The sequence below is a fragment of the Sceloporus occidentalis genome, unplaced genomic scaffold, assembly GCF_023333645.1.
Source record: "Sceloporus occidentalis isolate IW3139 unplaced genomic scaffold, rSceOcc1.0.p SCAF_63, whole genome shotgun sequence".
Classification (NCBI taxonomy): Eukaryota; Metazoa; Chordata; class Lepidosauria; order Squamata; family Phrynosomatidae; genus Sceloporus; species Sceloporus occidentalis.
Window position 1 is genome coordinate 1,553,268 of NW_028317043.1, and position 27,640 is coordinate 1,580,907.

General features: G+C 46.1%; 1 protein-coding gene across 9 annotated transcripts in view; it reads left to right on the forward strand.

The window, feature by feature from the left end:
• Positions 1-214: 214 nt before the first annotated feature.
• Positions 215-27,640, forward strand: part of LOC149287177 (partitioning defective 3 homolog) — a 238,965-nt gene continuing 211,539 nt past the window's right edge. For all 9 annotated transcript variants that reach the window (XM_089493130.1, XM_089493135.1, XM_089493131.1 and 6 more), the window contains exon 1: positions 215-334. In XM_089493130.1, the coding sequence (XP_089349256.1) occupies positions 215-334 (120 nt within the window). The remainder of the gene's footprint in view (positions 335-27,640) is intronic.

The following is a 27,640-nucleotide window of genomic DNA, read 5'->3' on the forward strand; positions in this document are numbered from 1 at the left end:
GTTGGTTGTCTGGATGGCAGTCACACAATCTTTGGTGAGCCAGGTGGGAGGAGCTGCGCGTTCGCATGCCGGAGAGGCGGAGGTTGCTGCAGGCCCCGCACTCACCGGAGGAGGTGGAGGACACGGAGGGAATACCGCAACCCTGGATTAACCCTGTCACAACCGGACCGCGCGGTTAGAGTCCGCGGGATTTTCCGGTTCCACCGGGGACAGGATGAAGGTAACGGTGAGCTTCGGACGGACCCGGGTAGTGGTGCCCTGCGGGGAAGGCAACCTGAAAGTTTCCAGCCTCATCCAGCAAGCGGTGACCAGGTACCGGAAGGCCATAGCCAAGGTACGTGAGCTCGTAGAATCGGTGAGGGGGGTTAGCGGTGATGTTACTGTAACACATCTGGGCTGAGGGGGTTCCCAGGCCGCGCGGCTCCCCTATGTATCCAGATTGGTCCCGCCTGTTGGCTGAGTTCTCTCCCATGGAACACCCCATCCCTGCCCTTCTCGGGGGATCCTTTGTCTGCGTGCCAACCGGTGCCACCTTTGTGTAGGGCAGTAGTGATGGCAGCCGGGCATCGTGCTGCGTCCCTTCTGCCCGTGATATGGCCGGTAAATCTGCGCATAGTGTGTGCTGTGATCGGGCTGCAGGGCTGGGCTGCTCGCCCTCTTCCTCTGGGAAAGTTCCTTGTTGCTCCGTGTTTGGGGGGCCCTTTAAACAGTGCGGGGGTCTAGCCCAGCATGGGTTAATAGACAAGCAGTAACTTTCCGGTACGGCACCGGTGAGGATGCAGTAAATCGGTTAAAAATGATGAAGGGCATGGAGTGCGGATAGTCTGCCTGTTAGCTTCACTTTATTTTTTTTTAGTGCAGATGTGGGGGTTCGGTGTGTTTTTAAGGGGTTAATGCCGCAAAGCGGTGCTTTCCGTGTAAATGCCTGCACACCCGTGACTGCTGTCCCCTCTCGGCGGAGCGGCGTGTCGCTTTTGATGATGTGATGATAAATAGGTCATGATTTCATTAAAGGGTTTCAAGTCATGAGTTGCTTGTTGCTCTTTCATGTGGCTACTTGGTATTTTTTAATAGAAAATCTTGTTGCTTTGTGGGAGTAAACAGGAAAAAAAACTCATTTCGGACGATCCAGAGACGCAGGAGCACAGAATGTGGTGGCGGATCGGTCCCGTTTGGCCCCGCCATTCTGCCCGTTTATCTTGTTCTAAAGACGCGGACCGGGATCGGCCCTTTGCTCTTGGTCTCAGATTCAGGAGCCGTGCTCCTATACCATACATGTTTAAATTCCTTCACTGTATTGTCCTCTACCGCTTCTGTTGGGAGCCTGTTCCATTTATCCGCCACCCTTTGGGGATGACAACACACAATCACTAATCTCCTATGACCTCCGAAGAAGTCCTGAAGCTGCTCGGCTCTGGTGTGTGTTACGGAGCTCTCTAAATTATATTTAACTGGCTGAGGCTTTCTGGCCGTGCTGGAATAATATTACTCTATCGAGACGTGAAGACCGGGGGGGGGGGGGTTGGAGCGAGGTTTTTTGGCGTTAATGTAATTAATTAGTAGAACGAGAAGAGCTGCAGCGCATCACCCTAAAGACGTCTGCTGGTTATCTGGCGTTGATGGCCTTGGAGGTGATTCCTGTAAATATCCGTCGATGAGCGTTTTTTGTTATTAGTCACAAGGAGGTTTTGAGACGCGGGGCTGGCGGAGTCCGAGCACATTGTTCAGGGGGATGAAGAATCCACGTGTGGTGGTGTAGCCTTGCGCAGTGGCGTGTGTGTGTTGCCTTGTGCCGTGCCGTGGTGTGTGTGTGTGTTGGCTGGCCCCGTGGTGGTGTAGCCTTGCGCAGTGGCGTGTGTGTGTTGCCTTGTGCCGTGCCGTGGTGTGTGTGTGTGTTGCCTTGTGCCGTGGTGGTGTAGCCTTGCGCAGTGCCGTGGTGTGTGTGTTGCCTTGTGCCGTGGTGGTGTAGCCTTGCGCAGTGGCGTGTGCGGGATGCCGGACAGTGGAGGTGTCACAATACCCGTTATAGTGTATATTTTTAGCATGTCCGGATTATTATTGTTTCTCTCGTCTGTTGCCAATTTAATTTCCTGATATCGCTCCATGATCTGGTATTTTTATTATCTTTTATTAAGTTCTTCTTCTGAACCCTGTAGAATTGAAGTATGGGGTGGGTAACATGTATACACCATAAGGATTGAGGGCCCCGTTCATGAACTTGCAACCTATCCTTAATACAAAGTTCCTATTAGGGATGGTGGTCTTATAAGGACTCTGCTCATGAGCTTACATTCTAAAATAGACAGTGCTGTAGTATTTAGCGCCTGTGGGGCGATCCACGCTTAGCACCAGAATCGCGGGGTTTGGCCGATTCCCTGCGAGGGCCGGAGCCTCCCGGCTTTGTGAAGGCAGGTTGGGGTCCGGCAGGATAAACCCGCGGCCCGAGGAAGCCGATCCTAGTCACCACGATGACCTGAAACAACCCCCGGTGTGATCTTTGAGGTGCGATCGCTTGTAATTTAGCGCTGCTTTAAACCACAAGGTAATCTGGAACCGCAGTAGCCGGGTCACTGAATCCTGTCTCCCTCCAATTATCAGATTACTGCTCTAAGTGTTATTCCACCCCAGGCAAGTGCAGCTTATGTATGGGATACTAACAGTTATCAGGAGAATAGCTAATATTGGGAATTCTAGTGACATTGCGCAATTAGGCTTTTAATAGTGGAGGGCGTTCACTAAAAGGGGAGTTTGCAGGAAATTTGCAGTTTCATGCCTGCAAGTTTACTAATACATTATCCAGGGCCTGGCATGTTGGTTGTGCAGCGGAAAGACTTTGTTTTAATAACGGCATAAAGTTATCTGTACGCAATCCAGTGCGTGCAAATAATATTTAAATGCTGGTGATATTAGTGATACCTTCCTGCCCCTGAGGTTGAAGCGTTATTGAATCGCGCGGCCGTCTTCCTTATTTGTCGGGGTTGTCGGGTTGTGTCGGTGGAATCCCGGACGTGATGTATGAGATTTTTGGTGTGCGCTCCCTCGTTTCGTTTTCTTTGTCCCGTTATTAGGTTCTCGTGGCGAAGATGTATTTCAGCGAAGTATCTGCGCTGGCGATATAAGCGGCCGTTAGATGCTCGTTTCCTTTTATGAAGCTTTCTTACTTCATAGTCTGCCGGCTCGGGGTTGTGTTGTTGCGCGGTGATGTCATACGTTTGAGGTGTTTGATGCTGATGCTGCAGTTTGTGTCTTGTAAAGGAAGAGGCTGAAGCTTCCGGTTTTAATGGTCGGTAGACGGAAGGAGTCCGATGATAATATTTACAAAAGTGCTGCTCCCCGTCTGACATCAGTGCAGCCTACTTCGCAATGCCCATACATCGCCCCGCCGCCTCTCGCCCGCCCCCCCCCCGCCGCCTCTCGCCCTACCAATACTCACAGAAACATCTGACAGCAAATCAGACCCACTGGGGTCGTCTGGTCTGCCCGTTTTCCTGATGTAAGGACTCGGTCTTGTCTTTGGTTCAGGAGCCGTGTACGCGCCCCAAAGTCTCCCTTTATAGGGTTGTGCTATAGGCTCCGTGTGGGCCGTTTTTCCTCCCCGCGGTGCTGCAGATGGTGGAAGCGTTGGCGAGGCGTGCCGCGGGAATGTGGCTGTGCTGTTTTGCCGAGTCGGGGATTTAGCTAGCCTTCCCTCCGAGCAGCGTACGGTTATACGAGGCATTCTGTCTGGAATACGTGTTTAATGTGCTTTTCCTATGTTTAGCGTTCTGACTTTGGGTTGTTTTATGTGCTTTATCCACAAAAATGATTTTTCTCCGAGGCTTGGTTTGTCATGCAGGCTGTAAAGCCTTTTTAACCCCTGTAACTAAATCAAGCTTTTGGTTCAGCCATAGATGACAAGTAGCCGGCCCCGGGGACCTTTAACTCCTGTGATACACGTTAGGAGGCGGCCGGTTATCCTGAGTGATCCTTAACAAGAGCCGAGTCCCTGTTTTGGGTCGTGTTGTTTGGTTTGTGCTATTCCTGATGCGATAAAGTACATTTTCCGCTTGTCATTCGCGGCCATCGTTTCCGCGACCTGCTCCTCGCTGTGACAGAGTCCCTGAGCCTCTCCTCGCTGTTTGATGACATTGACCATATAACACAGCGATGATGCCTCTGATGACTTCACATAGTGGAAAAGTGACATCATGGGAAGTAATAGCGACGGTATGTAGACTTCAACACCGGGAAGGTAAAATAGCTGCTCCCGTGGCGTACACATGCGGGGTTCTCATCCGTTTAGACGGTAATGGCGTGTTTTTAAAGTCGTGGGATGTAAGCATGTTGCCGGAGCCTGCGGGGATTGCTTTACGTGACGCAGCCCCCTGGCCAGCCGGTTACCAGAGACACGTGTGTTTAACGTGGACCCGGTGTGTGTTAACCCACGCGCATTCCTACCGACAGAGCCCCTGCTACATCTGCTCAGCCATTACCTGTCCGGCGGCTCGTGTTATTAGCGCGCAGGCACTCGGATGTTGCGACATCTCGGTTATGTAAGTCCGGCGTGCATCGACTTGCTTATAGAGAAGAACTGCTTCCCAGCAGAGAGCTCCCTGTAACCGGCTTCATGTGACAATAGATCATTGTGCGCGGCTTTATGATGGGTTATGTTATTTAACGCTTCTAAAAATAAAAATGAACTATAACATTTCATGTTTCTACTGGCTGTACATTTTGTTGTCCCCTTAAATATTTTGGGTTTATTATACAATTTCCCCAACAAATGCAGACGGTGTGGGGGGGGGGGCAGGGGTCTCCCAGCCAAGTCTTTACTTATTGGACCGTTTAATAATGGGGGTCTTTCGCCTGCAGGAGTGTTGAGAGGATACTCTGCATGATACGCGGCTTGCGTGACGATGTGGGGGGGGTGATGTAGAAAGGATGCATGCCGGCGTGTAACATGAACTTTCCATCACGTATGTGCGCCGTGACCTGTCCGCGTTACCCGCAGGTTACTCCAAATATCGCACAACTAGAAGTATTCCAACAACCGGCAGCTGCCGTGTACCCCTGGGGGTTACCCCCGGGTTTGGAACGACGGGGGCGCTTTGGGTGACCCGTTTGGGGACCGATCCTCTTTGCTCTCGGGGTAAATCCTGGGCTGTCGCTCAGCGAGCGTCCTGAGAAGGGGAGAGACGTTGGAAGTCCTCGTATTGCGTAGCTTTGCGACAGGTTGTTTGATCCCCGCTGTGACTCGCGTTCATAATTACTATCAATTAACCTCTGCGAGATAACGACTACTGATCACTCCTTCCATCAGCCCTGCTTTTCGTGGCTCATTCCTGCTGTTCGTATCTATGAACACTTTATTATGTTTTTATTTTCCCTTCCTTGTACCCTTCATCCCCAGACTTCTTTATCCCCCCCCCTTATTGTGGGTGTTTATTGCAATCCTTTTTTTTTTTTTTTTAATTAACCCTTTAGTGTTTAATGCAATGAATTGATCGCTTCCTGGCATTTAAAGATTTGTCGAGTGACCCTTGTGAACTGGGCGGCTCGTGTTTCTGTAGCGCTGTATTTACTGCTTACGTATCGTTGCCGGTCTGGGTTTGTTTTTTGTGGCGAGCGTTTTCAAGCACGTCTTATTCCGCCGATGCTGAGTTCAGGGGTCCTTGACTTTAGGTGAAGGAAATGTGATTTTTTTTATTTTTTTTTCCTCCCCACTTTTTGTTTTCGGTGTATAATGTGTAGTGGATTAGTAGACAGCACAAGATTAGAATTATCAGTCCGGTTTAATTATTTTAGAGCTGCTCCCTGTGAGTATTCAGGTAGCTGCCATGTAGAAAGGGTTAAAGCTGCCATTAACATGTGAGAAGGATAATAAGAACAGAAGTACGGTGTGGAGGCAGGACCAAAAATCCTCAAATTCACCTCTGTCAACGCTCTGAAAAGAAAGATAAGTACTTATTATGTGCTAATCTATATATAGAATATATAATATATAGAATGTGTGCTTTATGTTGTGCTCATCTGTTCATCACAAAGCTACGGCTGCTATTTTCTCCCCTGCTGTATATTTAGGGTTCATATGGAAAATGTTCTGCGTGAGAGCTGCGTGTGATCAACTCCATCAGTTCTTTAGTTTCTCGGATAGGGGGTGTCCGTCAGCCTAGCGGTCTAAAGCCCCAGTAAGAGTAACGCTCGATGGCTGTCGGGGGTTCTTTTTGCGAGCGCCGTCTGCGTGTAACGTTATTTTCATCTCGCTGTCGGCGGTGTAAATGTGCGTTTTATATAAATGTCTGCAAGTGGCCTTCCGAAGAGACGCGTGATCCCTAAACCAATGAGCCTTATCTGCTGGAAGGCCTGAGCTGGCCCTGTATGATGTATAGTATAATATATATATCTATCTCTATCATGACTCCATTGTGATTGTGGTATCATGCGTGTTCCGCCTGTGACGGGCGATGCTTTAGAGGTGTAGATCCGTTGCATGTATAGTTTATGGATCTTCTCCATTGTGTGTAGATTGACAAGTAGCTTGGGGGGTCGGTGTTCCTGCGGGTGACTCGATGGCCGTGCAGTGCATACGCCGCCCTGCCGCCCTGCAGGGCCCGGGACTCGTCACCTTACCGCTGCCGTGGAACTGGTTTTTAAGGATAGGTTGAGGCTTTTTGTCTGCATCCTTTTAAAAGCGAGATGCTGCGCAGGAACTTTAACATACATCCCGAGGGGTTTTTAAAGGGGAAGCCCCCCATAACTCCCCGCGCTGTATACAGTAATGTCGGACAGGCATTTCTGCTTTTATCTTGTTTTGTTCCAACTGACTTCCTTTATCCGCAGACCTGGAGGGCGCGTTGTCTTCATTCGTGATGTTTTGGGAGACTTTCCCACTGAGCTCATTCTCTATGGCGATGCCAATGAAGTCCGTTCCCCCCCTGAACTTTAATCAGTCAGAGAGTCCGGATGGGTGATTAAGACCGAGATTCTGATTCTTCCCACATTATGATATGGAGTCGGGGCGTACGTCTAGTAGATTAGGGTAACAGAGTGAGAACTACAAATACATTATATTCTGCAAAATCTGGAACTGTTAATACGAAAAAATGTAATTCTTTCTATTAAAGTGTTTCATATCGTGTAGATTGTTGCTGATTTGCAATGCGGCAGCTCAAGCAGCCGGGGGTCCGCATGCCGTCCGTCCGTCTGTCTGTCGTAATGCTTTTAATTTGCTCTGTGGGCTGCAGTAAAGTTTGTGACTTTGTCTCTCGGACGTCCTCATGTGATGTCGGCTGGCGCAGCGTTATATGTTTATCATCCGTGTCTTCTGTGACGCGGTCTCCAATCCCCTAAACATCACGGCGGGTTTACAGGCCGATGGCACGGACGTCACGCTGTGTAAAGCATGTGTAGCTCTAACACAACCAGGGGGGGGGTATATAAAGCATGAGCGGCTGGGACAGAACGCACGCCATGTGTTTATCTGCTGTACAGGACTCAGTCAGTCTTTGGTAGACATAGCGGGGCGATCATTCGTCCCATCTCCCCGCTGTACAGCGCTGCAGAGTATGATGGCGCTATATAACACAAAAAAAAAAATCACACTTTGCTCCAGGTCTGTCGGTACTGCTTCGGGAATGATGAGATTTCCCGCGGCCTTTCGTTTCTTATGGAAATGGTCGTTTCTCTGTAACGTTACTGCGCTGCCTCTCCCCTTTCTCCTATGATTCTCCTTACCCCCTTCCCTTTAGATTGTAAGCCTTTGAGCCGGGCCCTCTTCCCTTAATGTATCTGCTTATATTAGTCTGTGGGTTCTAGGGCCAATGATGACCGGTTTCTCCAGCAAGAAGGTCCGAGCTGGCCCTGTATAATGTATAATTCAGAGGGTGAGGGGATTGGAGAAATCTCACTGATTTAGCTATAGGTTATACAGAGTCGGGCAAGCTGTTCCTGCAGCAGAAGCTCACTGGGGTTGGCCCTTCATAATGTATAAACTACAACCCTCCTGCAGACTCTGCCTTTAGTGAATAAACCCCTAGCGTGCGATGCCTGGGCGGGCTAAGGAACGCCGTGTGATCCGTCTGTCGGCGGTGGCTTGGGGTTAGCGTCGGGGGGGGGTCATCATGTTTGGCTGCTTTGGGAACGGACCCTTCCCCCGTTTTTGTTACCCAGAGGTGGAATCCCCCCTAAAAGTTCCTGAGTTTCCGGGTTCGCTCTGTTTCTCGGCCGCACGAGGCGGGTGCACTCCTTGGGGCAGTTTATTATTTTACGGGGCTGTTAAGTGTCGGTTAGTGGTTTATTATAGCGGTCAGTGTTTGCTCGGCAGCAGAAGCCATGCGGAAGTGTAATGTTTAACCTCCTAGAACGCCAATTACCCGTTAGCTCCCGCCGGCGATTCTTTTCTATTAACCTTCTTTGCGTTCCGTTACCCGGAAGAAGAAACATCTCCCCTCGGTAATCGGGTAACCGGTAACCGGTTGTCGGGTAACGCTCGGCTCGGCGGCCTTTAATCTTTTATTTTTTCAGCTTTATGGTACGTCCTACAAAAAGTGTCTGTTCGCTGTTTGTAAACGCCGGTCTCTATGCAAAAAGAAACATTTTTATTAAAAAAAAATTCCGAGACGCTATAGGCTGCTATAAATAGAAGAGATCCTCTTTATTTGCGTTGCGATTTATTTCTTTATGTTTCGGATTAACTCCGGGCCTCATGTGACTGATCGAGTTGAACGGGTTACACTCCCGGAACGCCGTGCCTGCGCGCCTCGCTGTTTGTGTGAGCGAGACCTTTGTTGTAAATAGAATATTAGAGACGGGTTACACACGCAGCAGAAGGCCTAAACGTTGCATCACAAACACGCTATGACTGCTGCGATCAGCCCAGATCCACTACATACATGTGCTAATGGTTACTATACCTCCCAACTGTCCCTCGTTTGAAACCAAGTCCCTCTTGGTTATAAGCTCATCACGGTGCTCTACATCCAAAACAGGGAAGGTGTCCTCGAATAACCCTTGCCGGGTCCCCCAGTATTTAGTTACATAATTACTACCAAAGTGAATCTTTGGGTTATTTTAATACCGCGAGGCCGTTCGCTGAGAGCCGGGGGCCGCTTTATCGCAATGAAAAGACCTTGATTGCTCACAGACTGCTTACAGCGAGCGGAGGGGGACTAGTGAGAAGTACTAACATCATGCGGTCAGTTTTCTGTTCGGACTGTCTCTCCTCCTCACCCACCCTTACAAAGGCTGCCTCAACCAATCAACAGCAATCAGCAACAATCAGTGACAACCTAATGGGGAGGAATAATCGTGCAGGTTGTGAGAACAGGGTGTTAGAAATGTTTAGGCAAAGGATCAGTTCTGTTGGTTTTTGCCAAAGAGAATGGGCCGTATGATGCGCGATCACCGTGATGTCACCGACGCACCGCTTAAACATCGGGAACATAGCGTGACTGTAAAGCGAGTACTTTAGGCGTGTTTGTACCCTCTCTAATATACCGCCACGTACCGTGTGTTCTGTATAACCAAGCCGGAAGGCTTTCAGGATGAGGAATCCCATCGGGACGCAGAGCGACGTTACACGGGGGGGGGGGGGGGGGGTCTGTGACACCCTTTCAGTGCTATTAACCCTGCGTGTGCTGTGTAACAGGCTAACGTGAGAGATAGTGGTAGCGGGTATATCCTCCGTACTGGCGTGTTGTTCCGTTATTTATTAGGCAGGCGTGACTTTCTGTTTTCCTGTTCTTGTTTTATCGTCGGCCTTTTGTTACGCGCTGGTGATATACTCCTCGCGTTTATTCCGTTTGGCTGCTCGCGCTCCTAATCGGGAATCTCCTTCGATAATCGTCACCGTGAGCCAAGTGACAAGTAATGAGAAACAGAGATGGAAAATGCTTTCATTCTCGAGCACTTTTACCACTTCGATGTATTATTTATATCTGTTTTAATTTTTAAGGGGAAATTAATGTTTTTTTGGAGGTAATTTGTTTTTTTTACCAAGTGTGAATTAAGTTTCATTGGTTTTTCCAGCAACAAAACCATACATTATATCTGCTGCGAAGCGGCTTTATACTTCTCGTGTCCTTATTGTTTGATTAATGCTACTTATTGTGGGATCCCTGACCTTGGTGCTGACTGTTGACCGTTTAGGACTGGGCTGTCCAGCCTGCGGCCCTCCAGCTGTTGCAGGACTGCATCTCCCATACTCCTCTATCAGTCACTAAGCTGGGACATGTAGTCCTGCACCAGCTGCAGGGCCGCAGGTTGGACACCCCTGGTTTAAGAGCTCCACATCTGTTGATGGATGCTGGTTCCCGGCTCCCGGGGCGCTCCTTGGGCCAGATGCTATATGCTGATGCCGGAGAGAAGCGCGGACGCTGCATGGTGGTCCTCGCGGACGCTCCTCACAATGTTCTTTATTCCTAAATGGTTTTTAATGATATTCTGACGGAGTTCCGTCCCTTTCCCCTTAAGGCGGTTAAGAGGCTAACTGTCCCCAAAATGAGGGAAAGCCAACCTATCCTGTGCCGTGGCAAGTCTATCCATGGCTGGCAGGGGCGGAATAAACATTATAGTCGTGGTGCATTTCCTCTGTAGTAGTTGGTGTATAAACACAGACTGATAAGTAATAAATACCCACATGTGACCCAGTGCCTAATATTTTTATATTATGCTTAATGAATAGATCACCTGGAAGCTAACACACGTCTTCATTGGTTGTATTATGCCGTACTAATTCACACATTAACACCTTTGGGGTTCACTTTTTTTTATGCTCATGTTTATATTTTAAACAGAACTTCTAATCCTTGCGTTATCAGTTTGCAGATCATAGGGATTTACGGTGCTGTTCCGCTTATATGAAATATTCATTACACGAGTATCTTTAAATTAAACAAACAAAATTAATTGAACTTCATCTGGAGCTTTAGTCCAGTTCTTGTATGTGTTTGTTTTTTTTCTTTTCATTTTCTGTGGCAACAACTCTGTGTGTGTGAGAATTAAGTGTTCCCGGCAAGATGTACATGCTCAAAGAATTATCTCAAGGAAAGGTTTAGGCATCCGGCGGTACTAGAAATGGTATTTCTAATGCTGCGTTTTGTTGCTAAAGTGTTAAATTCAGTAGGTGGCACAGCACCTTTAAATGCCGTTTGGGAATATTCTGTATAATAATAATAATAAAGATACAAATGCTTGTATCTTAAATCTGAGTAATGATACAGTGAAGGGGACGGTCTAATGTCCCTGACACCCTCTAAAGCACAATGTGTACTAAAGGACTCTGTACGATGTCTTTTTGGCATTATTTCTATTTAGTATTTTTTGTTTGGGGATTATTCGTTAAGTCTTGCCGTTTCTGTCGATAGATCTGCCGGTGGGAGACTAAATGCAGCCAAATCTTTGGCTCGCTTCTCCTTTCTGACTGTTCTGCGGCATTGTGCGGCTTAATGGACACATCTGCTTCTAGTTAGTTGTGTAGCAACAAGGAAGCCACGCAAACACGGACTGCGCGCTCAGCATCTATATGGAAATGCATTGATGTTTAATCACGGAGTCTAGAACAATGCCGCTTGTTCCGTGCCGGCGTTATTCAGGGTCAAACCGGTCCTTCTTGCGAGAGACGATCAATGAGGAGATGAAATAAACGGTCATGTAAACCCCTGAACCTGCCGCTCTGCTTGATCTGTATGGTGACTTCGTCATGTTATGTATTGAAAGGGTATGAAAGCAGCGGTGTGTTTTGGCCCGGGTGCTGCCTTAGGCCTGACCCTGGTCCGAGTCTCTTCCCATCACAGCCACCACTGCCGAGGATGTGCATCACCGGTTAGTAAAAGGTTGCCGCTTACCAGGTAGATCTCTGATCTCCCCAAAAGGCTCTTAAAGCTTGATCACCCTGCAGGACAGTCTTCCCTCGTTAGGCAGCATTGGGGCTGTGGACCCCCCTGGACCTTCCACCGTAGCCTGTCTGCATAGAAGATACCCTACAGAATGAAGCTTCATCAGGAGGACCCTTTTATCTCTGGTCTTTCCCTTTTGTTTTTATAGTCAGGTAGTCGGTCAGTGATTTATAAGGCTGTGACTGGTAGTAAAACATCAAATTTACATTTACTGCAGTTCTTGGGGAGAAACTCTTTAAGTTGGTGAGTGACTGCGGACCTGTATGTTATATACATCGTAGGGAAGAATCTGGCCTTTGTAAGATTCACTAGTGGGTAGCTTATGGAGTTTGATTCTGGAAATGTGTTGATTTGAGTCTCTTTATTGACTTAATGATCCCATAGAATACCCTTCTATCTCTCTGGGTGCCAGTACTCTGTGTGAGGACGCTGGTGCCAGTGGACATGCGCGTCTAGGCGGTGCCACCGACTTCCCATCTACCCAGACATGAGATTGGTTTCAGGACGTCCTATTTATGGGTTCGCTGAGCAGCAACGATGAACTACGGTGAGCTACACATTAGTGAAACGCGCATGGAACTGCTGCTGGTCATCTAGTTAGTCATCTGATTAGTTCTTGGGTGCAGAGGCTTTAGGCTCTTAATGAGGCGTAGAGTGGTAAAGGACACTGGATGTGCCTCGGTCCGTCCAGAGTGCATGTTTGTGATGAGACGTGTTCGGAAATGAAGATGTCTCCTGTGACCCTACTGTCCTGTTCGCGACCTGGAGTAAAGCCTGAGCCTAACGCTGGCCGGTGACTCCACAAAGCGGACGTTCACAAAACAGCCCCTTTTGTATCAGCACCGTTGCTTTGTCGCCAATACCCAATTTTTTCTTCCAGTGCCTGCCAACTATTTTTGGGTTGGCAGAGCATTGTGGATAAAAAAATAAAAAAAAACACCTTTAGGTTACATGTATTATGGTAATAAGCCCGGTGGTATGTGTGATATACGAAGGGTAATGGAGAGATGGTGCTTTAAGGACTGTTCACTAAAGAGGGAGTTTGAATCCAAGCTGAACATTTTGATTCCCTGTTATCTTGTCGGCAAACCTCGGGGGGCTTCTCCTGGAATGAGGTCTGAGTTGGCCCTGAATTACCTATGCATTTATAGAGCACCTGCTCAGTCGTTCTTGAAGGAGAAGCTCGCTAGGGTTTGTTCTCCACCTCTTGCAAGCCCTCTCTCTCTTCCCCCTAATGTAACGCTTGCAACATGTATGACTGGACCCAGAACATCCGCCGAGAAACTTTCTCGAAAGAAACTTCTACCTTTTCGACACCTGGAGACTACTATTTGATCCTCCTGCGTTCTTCTCTTACATGAAGGTAGAAGAAATTTAAGGATTAGCTGTTTTCCTGTTATAACAGATCTTTCGAGGAAGAATTTCCTACGTTCTACGGTGATCATAAAAGGAGAGTGGATTTTCTCTCCGAGCGGCATATTTGAAATACATGTGGGATTTGATTTGAATGGCTGGAAAGATGCCAGCGCGGAGGTTGGGATGCACCTTCGCATCTGCGGTTAAAGCAGTTAGGTGGTTTAATTGCTCCTAATGAAATTCACGCACACTCTTATTAGAATTGGATTGATTCTGCACCTCCAGGCTAAAATTTGTTTTAAGATGAAGTGTTAACTGTTTCAGACAGTGTAGGAAGAATGTGTCGTAGGCAATACTTACCACCTCAAACATCTTAAAGGGAACTAATCTTAAGGTATAGTGAAGGGTTTACAGCGTGAATGTGGAGTATAGAAAATGTGCCTGGTTCTGTAGCAAACAAGTGCGTACCACCTCCATAAATTATAAAAGGTGTAAATTTGCTGTCCTGTTCGTGGCATCACTATTTGGTTCCATATGCAAATTATTCTACATTCATTCGCTTATGGTACGTAATTACGCTGTTGCGAATATGAGAGCAGGAAGGGAATACTATTTGTAACATACAGGATATTTTTCTGCTTCTGTCCACTAAACCCGTGGTATAAAAAAAACAATTTATACAGTGCTGAGAAAAGGTTTTCAGCAATAAAGTAAGACTAGTTTCAATACTATACATATTCATTTATTATTGCATTTATTGAATGCAAGAAAAAAATTGGTCAATATTTGTTGTGATAACCCTTTGCCTCCAAAACAGCATCAGTACTTCTAGGTACGCTTGCACAAAGACAGGGATTTTGTAGGCACATTAATGTCAGGTCATACACCATGGCACAATTGAGAACAGCAACAAGACACAACGCAGAAGCAGTATCTCTCACAAGCAAAAAATTCAAGCCAGACAGGGGTTTCCAGCCCAAGCTCTTTTGATAAAGCGTAAAGAAAACGGGTAACGTTGAGGACTGTAGACGAAGTTGTTGATCATTGAAACATCCCTTTTTGGCGAATCTCCAGCAGGGCCGTCGGCTCAGCATTAACCCGAAAACAGTGGGACCCCCATACACCCATCTACTGTCCAGACAAGTCTGAAGGCTCAGCATTAACCGGAAAACAGTGGGACCCCCATACACCCATCTACTGTCCAGACAAGTCTGAAGGCTTGCAGCCAAAAAGCCCTACCTCCAGCATGGAAACAAGGCCAAGTGACTCAACTATTCACCAAAACACAGCAACTGGCGTGCAGAAATATGGCAGCAGGTGCTGTGGACTGATGAGTGAAAATGTAGCAGAAGGCAGTTTGTTTGCCGAAAGACCTGAGAGCGATACTACGATGAGTGTTTGGAGACAGCAGTGAAGCATGGTGGAGATTGCTTGCAAGTCTGGGGTTGCATTTTTTGCAAATGTAGATGGGGGAGCCATCTGGCCCCAAATGTATTGTGCAGCATCACAACACAGCTATCTTTATAGTAAGGAAGATTCCTGGAAGTGATGATTTGGCCGCCACAGGGCCCTGATCTCAGCATCATGGAGTCTGTCTGGGATTACATGAAGACAGACAGAGAGAGAAGCAACCAAGGCGTCTAAATCCAAAGAAGAACTGCGGTTCCCCAAGATGTTTAAAATAACCTACCTGCCAAGTTCCTGACAAACTGTGTGCGAGTGTGTCGAGAAGAACTGATGCTGTTTTGAAGGCAACGGGCGGTCACACTAAATATTAATCTAATGTAGATTTTCTGTTCACTCTGCATTTTGTTAAATGTCTATTTCAGAAAGCATTCTTGCACACCTGCCTGTGTATGCGAAAGAACCCACCGTATTTGTAGATCAGTAAACCTAACATTCAATTCACTTTTATCTCCTGCTGAGATTTACACGACTCAGTAGCCATCAAATCTTGCTGCGTGAAAGCAGATCGTTCCCTTTTCCCAAATAGCGTTTTGCTGATAAGTGATATTGTATATAATTGTGCTTTGGGTTAAATCTATATATGTACTTATCACTCACACCCGGGTATTGCTCTGAGAGCAGACATCTGATATTCATGTTCACAAAATTGTACTAATCATTCATCACGACAAGATGCCTCTTCCCTTTTGTTAAGTTGCTGCCGCTGTGGCAGCTGCTTTGGTCAGGCAGGGTCGCCCAGGAGTATGGATAAGCTAATAGATATGCTGCTTTTACCACCTTTCATCACAGATCTCGGCTTCCTTATTTTTTTAACATTAAATCAAGTTGAGATGAAAGAAAAATAAACACAAGCATTAGAGCCCAAACAAGTGTAGGTGTATGTAAATTAGCCCATTTATGCAAGACGGCCGTACTTTGTAGCCAAATATCTGCAAAACACACGCTGCAGGCAGTAAATGAATTAATTTACTAATACCGAATGCTGTAAAGGTGATGTTCCCCTTTTAAAATTTCATTTGCTGTAATCCTAATATCTGCTACTCCTCTTCTAGACTATTGTCTGATATGCGCTCCGTTCAACACTATTAAATTTCAAAATCAAAACCATTTTATAGCAAAGAGCTCCCTTTTAAAAAGGAATCTGAGTCTTCTTTTGAAAATCCCAGCACTGGATGGTTGGTTGTCCATTCAAGAGGATGGAAGGAGTTAAATGACCTCCAATGCCCTAGATGTGAAGCACGAGTAGAAGAAGCTGGGTTACGTAAGGTACTTTGAGCTAAAGTCTAACCTGTTATTAGCGGGGGAGGGAGCCTGGATCTTCGTATTCCCCCAGTAACACTTAACCTCCAGTAAGGAAACGTTCCTCCGTTCAGGACGGAGCACAAAAGGAACATCATAAATATTAATGCTGGAGATGCTGCATTACCATGGCGATACCAGCAGCATGGTAAAACTTTTATGTCTTTCTAAATAATTTATCATGGAGATAAACCAAGGCTTTAACAGGATTAAAACACGCGAGTATCACGGCATTATGGTGATTACTAACCTTGGGCAGAAACGGCGCGGATATATATATATATATATATATATATATATATATATATATATATATATATATATATATATATATATATATATATATATATATTAGGGCTGAAACAACGAATCGATAAAATCGATAATAATCGATAACGGAAATCGTTGTCGACGATTTCCGTTATCGATTAATCGAGTGATCGATTCGTTGTTGGAGCACTCGGCTCCTTTTACTTACCTCCGCGAGCGTTCCCCGCTTCCGCTACACGCGCCTTCTTTTAGTTGCGTGTGGCTCCGTTCGCACAGAGCGGTTCGCTCTGTGCGAGTGGCTCCATTCGCACAGAGCGATTCGCGGGGGTGGGGGTGGGGTTTCAGGGGATGCAGGGCAGAGTGGGGGTGGGGGGGCAGGCCAGGGCAGGAGACTGGGTGCAGGGCAGAGTGGGGGTGGGGGTGCAGGGCAGAGTTGGAGACTGGGTGCAGGGCAGAGTTGGAGACTGGGTGCAGGGCAGAGTGGGTACAGGGTGTGAGTGTGGGGGCAGGGCAGAATGTGGGTGCTGGGTGCAGGGGCAAAGTGCCAGGGCTGGGTGCAAAGTGCCAGGGTGCAAAGTTCTGGGTGCAAAGTGCCAGGGCTGGGTGCAAAGTGCTGGGTGCACAGTGCCAGGGCTGGGGCAAAGTGCTGAGTGCCGGGTGCAAAGTGCCAGGGCTGGGTGCAAAGTGCCAGGGCTGGGTGCAAAGTTCTGGGTGCAAAGTGCCAGGGCTGGGTGCAAAGTTCTGGGTGCAAAGTGCCAGGGCTGGGGCAAAGTGCTGAGTGCTGGGTGCAAAGTGCCAGGGCCGGGTGCAAAGTGCCGGGTGCAAAGTGCCGGGTGCAAAGTGCCGGGTGCAAAGTGCCAGGGCTGGGGCAAAGTTTCTTGAACAGTAATAGTCCACCTCTTTTCAGAATGTTTGGGGTTATTTTGTTTCATACATATTGTGTTTGGGTTTTTGTACTTTGAACATATTGTTTTTTTTATTACATCATAACAAAATAAAAATGTTAATGTAAATTTTAAGTTGTTTTTTAACATTCAGTTCATTAAATTTTAAATAAAAAATTTGCATATTGTTTTTTTTATCCGATTAATCGATTAATCGAAAAAATAATCGGCCAACTAATCGATTATTAAAATAATCGTTAGTTGCAGCCCTAATATATATATATATATATATATATGAGTATTTTCACGTACAACTTGGCCGGCTCAAAGACTATTCATTTTCTGAACGCAGTATAATATACATTCTGTTGCCCAAATGGGTATTTCTAGTGGCACTGGAGGGGTACTTCATCCAGAAGAATGTCATCGAGGGGTGGAAGTTTAACACTTAAGCGTGACAAAGGGTTGGAAAGTGTTGAGGAACGTTACTCTAGGTCACTCGAGCAGATCTTGCTGCGATTGTTGGTTTGCCCTTGAAGTTAGAGGGGATAAAGCTCACAGCGGTGTGAGAAGTATTGTGGTTTAGCGAGCAGGGAGCAGCAGATATGAAAAGTGAGAGTGTATGCACCCAGGGTTCAGCTAATCCGTGTAAACATGGCTTCTATACCGCCATCACTCAGGGGTATTTAACACTATTCAATATGTGGGTTTTTGTTCCTGGTTCGCTGAAATGTGATGTTCTGTCAAACCCTTTAAATGTATAATTGCTTTGTGAATAAAGCCCGTGTCTGTTACAAAGGCTTTTACTTTCCCTGCCTTTATTTGTCTCCGTTTTAATTATGCATCAAAGTGTCTCTTTCCATCCTGTGACGCCGGGAGAAGCGGTCGGCCGACAGCGTGTAGCGAGCGTGATGTGTGGGATGGAAGTGTGTGTGCTGTGGCATGGCAAGGATGGTATTGGAAATAATATGGAATTTGTTGAGCTTTTTTTGCAAATATGTAGTGTTTTTGGTAAAGGAACAATCTCTCACTCTCTCACTCTCACTCTCTCTCTATATATATATACAGGGCTTGACAAATGTCTTGTGAATCTAGGCGCCAGCTAAAAAAGTTAGGAGCCAGGATTTATTCTTAAACTAACAGTTGGTCAGGAGTGATCTGATCATCATCAGCCCACTTACTAAACTCACAGCGTTTGACCTGGAAGCACCCTGGACTTTCAGGTCAGTGCTGGTTTTTTTTTTTTGTTTTTTTTTTAACTCTTTCGATGCTGATGTTCCATTGGAGCACAGCATTGACTGATATTTAGTCCCCACAAGCTTGTGGGGGACAAATGTTAACCCTTGCAATGCCACAAATGTGTTATAGACAATTGTGGAATTGAAGGGGTTAACGCTGCACTGTCGCTCTCATGGAGCAATCAGGCAGCAGGGGGGTGTTGGGGCTGGTGTCCACACTCATGTGGAGACCAAAGAACCCTCTCCCCCTGTCCCTGAAGCTGCCTCTGGCAGCTGGGACTCAATTGCTGGTCTATAGACCAGCCATTGCAGGGAGGGGAGTCTCTGATGACTGCTGTAGGCTTCCATGCCTACAGGAATCATCAAAGGGCTTGTGGGGGGCTCATTTTTGCTGTTGCTGGTCTGCTTGGGCTTCCAGGCAGACCACCAGCAGCAGAGCCCCTTACAAAACTGGAATTAACCCCTAAATGCCGCGATCGCGGCATTGAAGGGGTTAACGCTGCACTGTCGCTCTCATGGAGCGATCAGGCAGCAGGGGGGTGTTGGGTCAGGTCCCCACACTTGTGTGGGGACCCAATCAACACACAACCCCCTTCCCTGAAGCTGTGGCAGCTGAAAATACGATTTCTAGTTTTCCTGCAACCGCGGTTTCTGCCTACAGGATCACTCCGTGGGAGTGACCTCAGACTCGGGGGCGGGCTCTGAGTGGCTGTGCTGTCTACCCAGACTCCTGGGCAGGACCGTGTGTGTGTGTGTGTGTGTATGTATATAGATATATATAGATATATGGGGTATATACGTACAAGGGGTCAAAAAATGCTAATAAAGATTATTTGTTCCAAAATATAAACAGGAAAACACTAAAATGTTTGACCCTCCTCCCCCCAGTTTTCAACATTTTGTCCGTTCTTTATAGAACCTTCTGTGGAAGCTGTTAGAAGATGTCGCTTTCCAGAGAACTGCTACTAAAGATTTTTTTTTTCTTCCAAATAAGTGACTAATTTATACATTTCTCAGCCCTGTGTTGCTTCCCATGAAGAGCCCTCTGCTTTGTATCGGAAAGCCAATAAAGATAAGGCCTGAAGCTAAATCACCCTGAAACCAAACCAAATGGCCTTTCCTCTAATTTTTATCAACAATGTCCACAAAACAATGAATGAAAAGCCGCTGCTTTTATCTGTTCTGTTTTGTAGATGGCTGCTTCATCCATTATAGATTGGGGCAAATACCTGTAACATAATTCACTCGTGTACACACATGCTAACACTAATACACACTCTAACACTATATGCTGACATACATACTCATGCAAATATATGTGTGTGTGTGTGTGTATATATATATATATATATATAATATATAATTACACACGCACACTTGGGCCTTTTTCTCGGATTGTAACCCAAAGTGTGATTGGTTTGCACAAAGCGACAGGTTAAATCTTCAGACCTTCCACAAAGACTGCTTTCTGCTCCCTCCCAGAGATCAAGAAAAACTTGAACTTCTCTCAGCCGAACATTTAAAAGGGGACCCAGCCTCCTCTTAAGTGCAACCAAAGTAGTTTAATGAAACATAATCCGGTCAACTCATTCTAAAATTGGAAGAATCTAAGCTATAGATTAACTCAAAGGATGCCAGGGTGGTGTGTAACCGCCTTTCTATCGTGTTTTTTTTTTTTTTTTTTTTCTCCTTTGTAAATAAGTGATGTTTTATGGGTTGTACAGATACTTGCATCACATCTTTCTATTCATAGCTTTAATCATTTGCTCAATCACTACTGCCGTGGAACCAAACTATGTGACGTGGCAAGCATGGGGGGGCCTCCTCCCTGATCTGTAATGGGATCCCCTCGTTGGCCCTGACAGTCGGCTACCTCTATCTAGTCCCTTTGTGAACATGGAGCAGTGGCCCCTTGTCTTTAGCTTTCTGATGGCCGCACTGATTATACTATGGAGGTGGCATGCGTGTTTTCCACTTGGGGCCAGTGATGTGGCAGCCGTTCTGTCCCGGCAGCCGTTCTGTCCCGGCATCCATTCATGGTCACTCCCAGCAATGGCGGATTCACGACTACAGAAGGCAGAGGTCCAGGCACATGTCATTGTGGGATGCGATGATACTTCATGTTGCTGTAACAGGCGGAGCTCCCCTGTCATCTTCTGTTTCTTAGAATAGAGGAAATAAAACTTAAAGCTTAAAATCTTAAGACATTGAATCAGGGCCGCCCCAAGCCCTTTTTTTTTTTTTTTTTAAAAGCGAAAGAGAGAAAGGGGCGCGAGTGGTTTTCGCTTACCACGCTGTCAGTACCCGCTCGGCGCCCCTCTCTCTCCTCTGCGGCGAGTCTCCCTGTTCGGAAGATTTCCGGCCCTCGGCATTACAAGCCGGCACCGAGACCTAACAGGGAGACTCGCCGCAGGACTGCTGAAAGGTAAGTACAAGGGGTGGGGGACGGAGGCAGAGGAAGGGTAGATAATGGGGGGGGGGCGGCAGGGACGGAGGGAGAGGAAGGGTAGATAAGGGGGGGGGGGGCGGAATTTTAAAATTCGCCCCAGGCGGCATTTTGCCTTGGGCCGGCCCTGCATTGAATTATTATAACTACTGTCACATTCTTCTTCCTTCAGGTAAAATTAACTTCCCCCGCTTCCGTGGGGTAATTTAGTATACACTAAATTGCCACATAGGGTCAGATTCACCGTTTATTGTATAGTTTAGGCATACGGCTCCTGAACATGAGAGGAGACCATGGAATAATTAAGGACGGAGGCTGTAAAGCAGGAGACTAGATGGGCGAATGGGTCATACCTGCCGTAAAATCTTATGTTTCTAAACTCGGGGTAACTCATGGGAGTCGTCATCTAATTGAGTATTTGAATAGGGTCTTAACACCTGGCCCTTATCGAGCCCGTGGAGTTACCACTCATGGTGCAGACAGGCTGCTGCCATGTTTATTTGTATTAAGGCTGTTCAGCGTCTGGTTCCTCTTGGTTCCTCTTCTTTTCCCCCCATTAGTCACTAAAAAAGTAGAAGTTTTTTTGTTGTTGAAGGAAGCGCTGCCGTATGAAGCAGACTCGTAAACTTCTTATATCGCCGCTCCGCGAGAGGCAGGTAGTACGTCTTCTGCCAAGCTCAAAGCCCTCTTTTGTCTTAAATCTCCGAGGTGTGTCCTTATCATGCAGTAACACGCTCCTGCCTTATTCTATGTAAATAACGCCTCTCAGTTCACTGAAAGGCTGTCTCTTTCCCGGCGATCGCACCGGCAGGGCTTCTCCTGCTCTTGGGATCTGCAGATGAAAGGTTGGAATGAGGAACAGCTTTTTTTTATATATCTAATAAAATTATCGATGTATAAATACACATCATTGTGAGACGACTTTCGAGAAACTTGTTGATCGTCAGTAAAGACTCGGTGGGGTTTGGCCCAGCTAATGTTGTAGAGACTAATAGAGTGAGGGACTTTAAACGTACCTGGGACCGGCATAAGCCCTCTTCTGAATATAGAGCTTAGACCATGGGATGAATGATGGGTCAGCCTTTAAAAGCGGGAAAAAAGAAGCTATATGGGCCAAATGCTATCGGATTCCATGTTTCCATGGATTAAATGTTCTAATCACCTTCCTAGTTGAGTTGTGGAGGTATGAGAAGGCAACGTTTCCTCTTAACACCAATAATCTCCGCTTCATTGTTGGGCGATAAACTCATTCGACCGACGTCTTGTTCCCTTGACGCTTTTGTCTTTATTTAGGTAAAAAGTATCTCAGACTTTTAAAGATACGGCTACACTTTGTCATTGTTACTGGGCACCATTAGGCACTGATAAGAAACGGGCTTTTACTCTTGAAGTTGATAAAGCTTAGACTTCGCAAACAGGATTGTAGACAAAAACTTAAACCTTTTTTTGGGGGGAAAAAGTAGCAGCTGCGTTAATGGCCAACAGAGCTCCGGTTACACGCGTGAGATGCCTGCTGAAGGTCACGCGTGACATGTTTGGTGAAAGGGGCTGGATGGGCACATGGCGGGATTAACGAGCTGGAACCCAGCGGATAAGGAACTTGTGCTGGTTACGGACTAGGGGAGATTGTGTATCTGTTTTTAGCAGGATGTCTTATTATCTAATAATTAGATGTATGATCATTACCGCAAGGTTTCATGTAAACCGCTAAACACGTACGGATTGGGATTCACAGCAATACCTTTTTAGAAGGTAAATGAGCTGTAATCAGGTGCTAATTGCTCACTTAGCCTGCGTTCCTCTGCTACAGTCTTTTAAATGGAGAAGTCGGTAAAATGCTCTATTAAGCTTAAAAAATAGGGAAAAAACTTCCGGATTTTTATTTTTTAATAGACAATTTCTTTAAGTTCATCGTGTCTGTGGCCGTCGTGGGCTATTCTATATCACGTAGTCCTTCAATGGGGGGAAAAAACCTTTTAAAAATTAGCAACATGTAGAATTATATATATCTATGTGTAGCGGCTTCAGGTTTTATGTGAAAAGAATAGGATTTCCTGGAAAGTTGATCCGTATAACTTTCCAAATGATAAGGGAAGGGTTTCACTATTATGTTTGATGGGATTAAGACATTTCCGAGAGTTTTTTTTCCGGTGGCAAAGTGTGTATTTTTTCTTCTCGCTTTTGCTCTATGGTGGGTATTATCCACTCTCAAGTATTTAGTTAAACCGTACAGCCGATCCCATTAGCAGATCATTGATGTTCACCGGGTATGCATGCAGGTGGCTGCCGGGAATAAAATTAACTCTAATATGCCTTTTTTTAAAAAAATTGCTGCTGGGAAATACATGTTTGGGGAAAAAAAAATACTTTTCAACTTCTTTTGATTCCTAAAAGATGGGAATTGTGAAAATGGAAAGAGAAAACTGGTAAAGACATAGTTACGTACGCTTTTGGGACCTCAGAGGTCTCTTCTTTTAGACAAAATCCTTGTCCTTCTTAAGACTAGACCTCTGGGAAAGCTGATTTAACGTTAGATCTTTTTTATACAGGTAAAAAAAAAAGCTGCCAAGGTAAAACATTTTAATTTTTAATGACTAATATTTTTTGTTGGAAATATGAGTGATCACAAACATTTCAATAAACGCTTGGATCTTTGTTCTATACTGTATATAAATCGCTGTTATACGCTGGGTTATGATAATATTCCGGAGAAAGCACCACGCCGTGTTATCATCGGAGCTCTGAATCTTAAATGGAGGGTAAGATTGCCCAGCTTTGGAAAAATGAGGGGAGAGCTGCCAGCTTTAAACCCAGGGGGCTAGTCCAGCCAAGTTGCCAGCCCTCCTCTCCAGATAACGGCCCACCGAGATACGATTGCCCCGCGGTAAGGAGTTTTGTGATGTTCTCCGGCAGAGGAAGGCGAATGGGATTCCTTTTGATGACGCGTGAGATCTATACGAAGCTGGGAAACGTTTTCCACGCCGGGCTTGTTTTGTTTACAGGTTTTCTGCTTTCCTCCCGGTTTCTCGGTGATTCAGCCGTCTGGCATGCCCGTTGCCATAAGACGCCTCTCCCATGCTGTAATCTTTAAGACGGTCCTTCCTTTATGTTGATCTATATCAGAGGGCCGTTGGTTACAGCGGATCCGTCTGCCGTTGGGAAATCAGGTCATCCATGGTTACGAAACTGGTTTTTGGGTGGCTGTGAGGGTGATGGGAATTGATATGATGTATTTTGTAGACCAGTCCAGGGTGGCTGGATTTCTGATCCTTTATAAAGCGAGCATCTGCTTAGCTGAGTATCTGTATAGGTGACAATATGGACACACATGGGCTCTTCATATGATGTCCCGAAGATGGATAAGCTACCGATGACCCTTAATGAGCACAATGTCTTCTATTCAAAGAACATCTCCCTTTTATGAGCTTTGGTGCTCTGTAGTTTTCTCAGTGTCATCAGAGCTCTGTTAAAACGGGAAGTTCATTGGAAGCAGCGGAACTTGGTGTTCTGGCGCTCGGCCGTTAGCTATAAAAACACCAAGAGACACGGAATATTCATTGCGAGAGATCCTGAGCGGCGACAGGCCGTTTATCACAAATATGTCAGTCATGTTGCCAGAGACACAATGATGGTGATTTCAGTGAAACTCCTGGTCTTATACAACGTTCTTTGCCGTGCTGTCACCTCGAGCGAGAGCCGGTGAGAAAAAAAAGAGTCCGTTTTTAGAATGTTCTCAGAATTCTGAGGTTTTCTGGTCTTTTAAGCCTTTAAAACCTGCTTAGTCTACCAAGGCACTCATCCGTGCCGCGTTCACCTCTTGGCAGTAAAAGTGCAGTTTGCGCATGAATCAGAAATGCGCTAATGTGGGTTCAGCGTAATGTCGGAGGGTTCTGTACTACCTCGCTGCTATGTAATGCTGCGGAATGTAAGCTGTCTCTAGATGAGGCAAAGGAACAAAGAAGCGATGCCTTCTAATTCCCCCGTCAGCGCTATTTTATAACGCGTCGGGCAGCATCCAGGAGCTGTGCCAGGAAAATGCGTGTCCATGATGCCGTTCTACCTGAAGGTCGCCTATAACTTTGGAGCATGTAGATGTGATCTGGCACCTGGAGGGTTAACTAATGAAGTAGCAGGAATTAATTGATGTCTGTGAGTCAGTGTGGTGGATTCGGGAGAACAGGTATGAGCGGTTGATGACAGGAGGGTGATTGAGCAAGGCTAAAGGTTAGGCAAATGTTTACCCGTCTCCTGTGTGGGAGGTTCGCAGGCTGGCCGATAAAACGGTTTTCTCACTGGACCTAAAATCCTCTATTCTCATGTGAACGTCAGCCCCCACCGTGCGTTTTTTCTTTTTTATTAGTTGCCAGTTATATCAAAATCATGGATCCCTTGTAACATCACATGTTTTCTTTTGATTACCCAACAGGTGAATGCCCCCTGGTGCAGAATGCAAAAGGTCAATTTCTGCAGATATGCTTATTTTGGGCGCAGGGTGGTCCGTTTCTGCTAAAGGAATATTTGCGGGCACTTTTGATTAGGACAGAGCATGGAAATCCATGCGGGAGATAAATGGGGGATGCAGCGTTACCGGGCAGTATCCGTCACGGAGTCCCTTTTTTAAAGGATTACTCGTTATCTGTCCAATCGCTAGCAGTGCCAGAGCGTTAAATAGACTTTAGGATAGACCCGGCGGTTCCCACTCGCAGGAGAGGTGACATGTGCCCTGATTAAGAGATTTGACATGTAAGCCTCTAAGGAATGATTACGCTCACCTTTTTGTTTCTGTGCTGCTTGCCATATTACACACGGCTGCGGAATATGATAGATCATCATGATCTAAAACTGAAGTTTTGCTCTACTGAGAGGGTGGTGGATAAGTAGAACAGGTTCCCAGCATAAGTGGTAGAGGCTGATTTTAAACATGCGTGGGATCGGCATATGCCATCTAAATTGAACACAAGACCAGCGACTGATTACTGGCTTTCGTGTTGATCGGCTGTATGTAGTAGCGATGAGGGCTCGTTTTGCAGCAGGGGCTCTTGCGGTGGGCAGGTGGCTTCGGAACCCAAACATAATTTTATATTTCATTTAAATACATATTTAATAAAGTAACGCCAAGGGATTTCTACAACGATCCAAGAATATTTGAATGTGTCAATGCGATGCAGCTATGCTATCATCTGACTGCGGAACCGCCAAGGGTGTAAAACATGTCGCCCCGTCAAATTAAGTGTCAGCTTCACGTCCGCTTCCAGGAGTGGCGGCAGGAAAACTGCCCCACACTCTGTAACCCTAACAAATGATATACGATTGTTTTTATGGTTATTTAAAGAGGCCGTCACGCGTAACTTTATTTTGTTTGTTATTATTATTGTTTTATATAGCGCCATCATATTCCGTAGCGCTGTACAATGGGTAGACAGGACATAAGTAGTATGTAACCTAACAATTTGACTTCACTGCGCTGTATACATTACTGCCGGCTGAGAGATGAGCGAGGCGTGCAGAGAATTGGCAAAAAACAGCTTTTTTATATAGAATTTTGTTTCATTTTCAGTAAATGTGTTGATCTTTTGTGAGGAATAGTAAACCCTCGGAGCAGCAGTTCTGCTCGCTGAACGCCGTTTACTGTAGCATTAAGAACAGGTTTACACAACAAAGGAGCAGCCCCTATACTGATTTACTAAATAATCTTCTGTAATCCACGGGAATCTCTGCTTTCGGGTTTCTTAATTTGGCTCTTGAAGAATGATCAGCTTTTAAAGACACACATGCACACGCGATCGCTCAACCAATCGGGATTCAGAAGGTAAACTAGATTAACGTGAATAACATGTACTATGGGGGGGGGGTGATGAGACATACGGTATCCATTGCTTCCCTTTTTGTAGTGTTTTGCCCCTCCTTTGTATTATATGGGTAAAGCTCTGCCGGGATCTTTTTCATTTAGTTAAGAAACCTCAGAAAAAAAATTTGTATGGTTTTATTTTTCCATAAATTTTTTTTTTTGGGGGGGGGGGGGGGTGCAATTTAAAAGTACATTGTGGTGTCCCATGATGTCCTATATCCTATATATCATCAGAAGAAACTCCTTCCATGCCAATCACTGGCCAGATAACGCTGCTGCTGTCAGTGGGACCGCTTCCTGCACACGGGGGGGCTGGGGTGTCTCACACAAAGCAGTGTTAAAGTTTTACATTTTTTTTTAAATTTAATGAACTACCCACGTCTTTGTGAGTAACGGTTACACCGGGTTCCCGTCCATGCGCATACTTCAGGGTTGCACTTTTTTTTTTTTCCAAGCACCCTGGGCTAAATTCGTTTCAAACAACAAAAGCATGGCACCCTCCTCGGGTATCGATTTAATACAATAAACGATGGGGAAACGTGCTCTGCTTTGTAAGGAGGGACGGTGTCGCGTTGTCCTTTGATGTGGTTAATATGACGCGGTTACTTCAAAAGGAAGCCGTGTTTCCACCCGCGCGAGCGACGTCTGGCTCTGTTTTCGGGGCCTTAGACAGATTAGGGGTCCTGTCTCGTAACACATTTGATGGCTTTAATTACATTTAAATTCTAGGTAGCAATTTGTTGTGTTTTTAATAAGTACCCGTTTAACTTTATGACGCCGGTTCCTGTCGAGCACCAAATTCGCGCTTCCTCTCTGGTTTTTGCCAAACGGGATATTTGTTAGAAGGTCCGGGAAGATGAATTATTTGTTGGCTGTTCTTGATCTATAATAAAAGTTGGGATTACATGCAAACCAACTTTCCGTGCGTCTCTTTCATATTCCTGTCTCTCGATTCCCAC